The sequence below is a fragment of the Triticum dicoccoides genome, chromosome 4A, assembly GCF_002162155.2.
Source record: "Triticum dicoccoides isolate Atlit2015 ecotype Zavitan chromosome 4A, WEW_v2.0, whole genome shotgun sequence".
NCBI classification, from domain to species: domain Eukaryota; kingdom Viridiplantae; phylum Streptophyta; class Magnoliopsida; order Poales; family Poaceae; genus Triticum; species Triticum dicoccoides.
In genome coordinates, this window is record NC_041386.1 from 647,104,789 (window position 1) to 647,110,442 (window position 5,654).

General features: G+C 42.7%; 1 protein-coding gene across 1 annotated transcript; it reads left to right on the forward strand.

The window, feature by feature from the left end:
• Positions 1-6: 6 nt before the first annotated feature.
• LOC119287677 (chaperonin CPN60-1, mitochondrial-like) lies at positions 7-5,262 on the forward strand. Its single transcript, XM_037567266.1, has 18 exons — positions 7-109; positions 238-262; positions 408-539; positions 942-1,101; positions 1,575-1,750; positions 1,843-1,938; positions 2,071-2,175; positions 2,265-2,351; positions 2,436-2,525; positions 2,604-2,684; positions 2,777-2,845; positions 3,432-3,509; positions 3,601-3,696; positions 3,985-4,084; positions 4,201-4,304; positions 4,392-4,497; positions 4,597-4,675; positions 4,918-5,262. The coding sequence occupies exons 1-18, from the start codon at positions 72-74 to the stop codon at positions 5,024-5,026; spliced, it is 1,731 nt and encodes a 576-aa protein (XP_037423163.1). The 5' UTR covers positions 7-71; the 3' UTR covers positions 5,027-5,262.
• The last annotated feature ends 392 nt before the right edge of the window (positions 5,263-5,654 follow it).

Sequence of the window (5,654 nt, forward strand, 5' to 3'; positions counted from 1 at the left end):
CGCCTCCAACCTTCCTCCCCCAAGCAGAAGAGACCTCCCTCCAGATCCAACACCATCCTCCCCTCGTCGCCATGTACCGCGCCGCCGCCAGCCTCGCCTCCAAGGCCCGGTGAGTCGCCGTCGCATTGGCCTCCCCCCCGCCCCCTCTCTGCTCCGGCGCGGTGCCGCGCTGGGGTTTTATGTTTGCTTGTGTGCGAATCACAGCTCGCTGACACGCGTGTTTTATGCTTGTTGCAGGCTAGCCGGGAGCAGCGCCCGACAGGTGAGCAGATTGTCCTGGCTCCGCGCCGATCGCCGGCCGGGAATGGTTTCAATCTGACGGATTCGTCGTCCGCCCCCAATGCGGGGCGGGGTGTAAGTGTTTTGGTTTCTGTCCTTGTGTGGTAACGTGCTTGGGTTCCGTGCAGGTCGGGAGCAGGCTCGCCTGGAGCAGGAACTATGCCGCCAAGGACATCAGGTTCGGCGTCGAGGCCAGGGCCATGATGCTCAAGGGTGTCGAAGACCTGGCTGATGCGGTCAAGTTGACTATGGGTCCCAAGGTATGCCCTACGTCCGTGCGTTATTCATGTACAGAGTTCGTGGTGCGAGTGTCTGAATTGCTCTAGAGATTGTAAGATTGTGGCTGCCGGCGCCCGCAAACCATGTTGCTATCACATCTATGAATTCCACTAGTAGACAAATGCTAGACTAGTGCTTGGCTTATACGTTAGCAGTATATGTCTGCCCTAAGTGTAGTAAGTAATACGAGTTGTTGGATGCTACGTGTATTGCAGATGAAATTTAGTTGTAAATTACCATAAATAATTTTCTGATACCTTGTAGTAGTAAAATTATGTATATTTTGGCATGTGCGCAGAACTGCAGAAATTTGGGTTGACTTTCGTAGCACATATGAGAGTTGTTATGGCAGTGCTGAACTCATATATGTACTTACATTACAGGGGCGCACTGTTATTATTGAGCAAAGCTTTGGTGCTCCCAAAGTTACAAAGGATGGAGTCACCGTTGCCAAGAGCATTGAATTCAGTGACAGAGTCAAGAATGTAGGTGCAAGTCTTGTGAAGCAGGTTGCTAATGCGACTAATGATACTGCTGGAGATGGTATGACCTACTTCTGTACTATCATCCCATGCACATACGTTTTAATGGACATGTCTTTTTAACAGTTTTTGTCTGTATCAAAGACAATATTAGAACCATCAATAACAAGGAATTATGAAAGGCTTCTTTTCATCTTTTCGGTCGCTGCTTGTTGTCAATCTATTCTCCATGTTGCTTATTTTCTTTTGTTGGCAGTCATTATACCACAAGTTTGCTAATTTGACAGCGCTATGAACTGTGTTTTAATTGATTTTTTTTTGGGTAAATTGGATAACATGAGTAGTTTTTTCTTGATTACTGCATTATCAAACGAAATTCCCATGGTCTGTGTCATGTTATATATTTCTTTCAATTCATGTTCTTCCTGAAATTGGTCTTAGGATTACTTTTAGTGCGAGTTACAGATTGTGTTATCATCTTATTATCTCATTTTAGGACCCTGGGCAGCTGTTCTGATGTTTGTACACTTTCAGGTACAACATGTGCTACTGTTCTGACAAAGGCAATATTCACTGAGGGATGCAAGTCCGTTGCAGCTGGTATGAATGCAATGGATCTGAGACGGGGCATCTCAATGGCTGTTGATTCTGTGGTAACAAACCTAAAGGGCATGGCCAGAATGATCAACACGTCTGAGGAAATAGCACAGGTATCTCCTGACCATCAATTCTGAGAAGGCATCCTGTGTTTGTTACTTTGTTCTCTTCTTCTGAGATATATATTGATTACCCTATTCCAAAGGTGGGTACTATATCAGCTAATGGTGAAAGGGAAATTGGTGAGCTCATTGCAAAGGCTATGGAGAAGGTTGGCAAAGAGGGAGTTATCACCATTGCGGTAAGTCAAAGCTTCAAATACTGGGCTTTTGGCTCATATTTGTCTTTCTGTAATATACTACTATCAATCTCTTTTGGACTATCTATACATTTATACTATGTCCTTCTGAGATGCTCGGGTAACATTTGATAGGATGGTAACACTCTATACAACGAGCTTGAAGTTGTGGAAGGCATGAAGCTTGACAGAGGTTACATCTCTCCATACTTTATTACCAACCAAAAGAACCAGAAATGTGTAAGTATTGTTTTGTTTTCTTCTTAGTGTAATTGATGTTTAAGCTTAAATTTACCTTGGTCATACATTTATGTTTTTTTTTGTTACAGGAACTAGATGATCCCTTAATTTTGATACATGATAAGAAAGTATCCAACCTTCGCTCATTGGTCAAAGTGTTGGAGTTTGCTCTCCAGGTATTTTTATTGCTTGCATGTCTCTTTCTGTTTTGTTATTGCTCCTCTATTGCAAACTAATGACCCATATTTCTGCTCAAACAGAAGCAAAGGCCTCTCCTTATTGTTGCAGAAGATCTAGAAAGTGAAGCACTTGGTACACTAATTCTTAACAAGCTTCGCGGAGGCTTCAAGGTCAGTTTGAACTCTCTGTTTTGCTTTGTAGCTAACCATGTGTAGGCTTTAATTCATCTGACTGGGCATGAAATGCAGGTCTGTGCGATCAAAGCTCCTGGTTTTGGAGAGAACAGGAAATCCAACTTACAGGACCTTGCCATCCTTACTGGTGGAGAAGTAAGTTGATAGTCAATAGCTCTTCTGTTTTGTCCATTTCACAGTATCGTATCAGATGATGACGTCCATGTTTTGTTGAATTTTGGTATCAGGTCATAACTGAAGAACTTGGAATGAACCTTGAGAACTTTGAGCCAAACATGCTGGGTACCTGCAAGAAGGTAGGGCACTTCACTTGTGTTGGATTGTACGTTTTGTTTAGAACCTTAACCACCCTAACCATTAGCACAACAAAAACTACCTTGCTGGAAATTTTACATTGTGAAGTTCAAATTTGCCTTCCCTGTTTCAGTGTTTCTCATGAAAAGGTTGTTTCTGTTAGCACTTACACCCTGTTCGGAGTACCTCTGACTCCACAGCTCCACTCCCGGAGCGGGTGGAGTTACGGTTGTAAAACGTGGAGCCGCTGTATCCTCGCTCCACAACTCCTAATATTTCGTGGAGCAGGTGGATTCCGAACAGGGCCTTAATATTGTACTCTACTTTTGTAGACTTGTAGGGCTCGTGCTGTTCAAGTTACATGAGAAATGTTGTCCTGAGACACGATTTACTTTGTTAGTTTGATTCTTTTATAGGTGTTTGTTATCATTGTGTTTAGAACTTCTCAAAACTCCACTGAACATGTGGCATGCATTTAAACTGATACATTTGAGCTAGCTGCTTAATTGTAAATCTGGGCTCAGACGTGTGTTATGCTTCAGAGAACTGTTTATGTTGTTGAAAAGAAGTGACAATGTGTGCATGCAGGTTACCATATCTAAGGATGATACAGTCATCCTTGATGGAGCGGGTGATAAGAAGGCCATCGAAGAGAGAGCTGAGCTGGTCGGTTCATATATTAAATTAAAATAGTTATGAGTCGGTTTGAACATTATGTGTTACACATGCTTATCACTGTTAAATTCGCTTTGTACAGCTGAGATCTTCAATTGAGCAATGCACTTCCGACTATGATAAGGAAAAGATACAGGAGCGGTTGGCAAAGCTTTCTGGTGGTGTTGCAGTCCTGAAGGTAAAATTCTTTATCTATTAGATGATCTGTGTAGCCTCTTACAGAAATGTAGGGAAAGGCTGCGTACAATAGACCCAAAGTGGTCGGACCCTTCCCCAGACCCTGCGCAAGCGGGAGCTACATGCACTGGGGCTGCCCTTTTTTGTAGCACTGTTAAACTATGGTGCTATTGATTACTTGTCATGTTTTAAGTAACAATGCATAGAAATGGCAGATATGTGTATAATTGTATGTTTTTACTGATAAGAGAAGTAGCATTGTATTTATGGTATTTTGATTCACCTTTAGATTGGTGGAGCGAGTGAAGCAGAAGTTGGTGAGAAGAAGGACAGAGTGACAGATGCGCTAAATGCTACAAAAGCCGCCGTAGAGGAGGGTATTGTACCAGGTACCATACTGGAGCGCTGCTGTCGAGTTATTTTAGAGTGTTGTTGAGTTGTTGGGTGTAACAATTATTAGGAAATCATCATGGCTGAAAGTCCGATCTGTCTGTGATTTACATAGGTGGTGGTGTTGCCCTTCTTTATGCGTCAAAGGACTTGGATAAATTGCCTACAGCAAACTTTGACCAAAAGATTGGTGTCCAGATCATTCAAAATGCTTTGAAGGTATGTAACATTCTTCTTTTTCTCCCATTGGTTCATGTCTTAAGCATAAAAAAAGGGTAAAATCCTGATGACTGGACAATTCTGCAGACCCCAGTACACACAATTGCTACCAATGCGGGTGTAGAAGGGGCCGTCATTGTTGGCAAGCTCTTGGAGCAGGATAATACCGACCTGGGCTATGATGCTGCTAAAGGTATGGCGTCAAGTTCATCTGTTGTTGCTCTTTTGGGCATTTGGACTTGGCTTAAATCATGTTTCTGATGTTGGATATGTAAACTGATATCCCTTGCAGGCGAATATGTGGATATGGTGAAGGCTGGTATCATTGACCCACTTAAGGTGATCAGAACAGCACTGGTGGATGCTGCAAGGTACTGTCTCTTGTCTATCTTCATTTTGCCGCACGCCACACTAACAATCAATTGAAGTTTCTGAAGCTTAAACCTTAAAGGATAGAAGTGATACTGTCTCTTGTCTATCTTCATTTTGCCGCACGCCACACTAACAATCAATTGAAGTTTCTGAAGCTTAAACCTTAGAGGATAGCAGTGATGATAGAGCATCCTTCTCAGCCATGAAAATAGTTATTTATTTTTGTTTTTGATTGCCGCAGTGTGTCGTCTCTGATGACTACCACGGAAGCCATCATCGTTGAGATCCCCAAGGAAGACAAGGCGGCACCCGCTATGGGAGGCGGCGGCATGGGAGGGATGGATTTCTAACTTGCTCCCAGGCTCATGTCAAAACATTGTGATTAGATGGAACATCTAGGTTAGAACTTTTAGCGCGGATGTGGATTCATTGTTATTTACTGTGGGCGAATGAGGCTGTCACATTTTTTGTTCTGCTGCAAGATGATTTTGCAACTTGAATCATGTATGAACATGGCGAACAGAGCCTACAGTTGTTAAGAAGCCCGAAATGGCTCCATGACCATAATTTTCAGCTTTGCTCATTATTGCTCCTGGGCTAAATTTTTATCACTTGTGCTGGTGGGTAGGGTTGTCCAGCATCTCTAATGGAAAATATTTTAGAAGTGATATTCCTTGTGGGATCGACACTTTGTACAGGCAAGGGAAGTCTAGCCCTTCTCTTAGAAGGGAGAAAGAGATTTGATGGAATAGTTTATTGTATTGTTTAAGCCTCGTGGACATATATATATAGGGGTGAACATAAAAAACCAATGAACCACCGATACCGAAACTGAAAAAGCTGAATTTTCGGTTTTTGTCACTGCTACAGCAAAATTCGGTTTTCAATTACTAACTGAATTTAATTCGGACTGTTCGGTGTTATACCGATAACCGGAGCAGAAACCGAAGTAACGTGATCGAACACGCAAAATCCGGG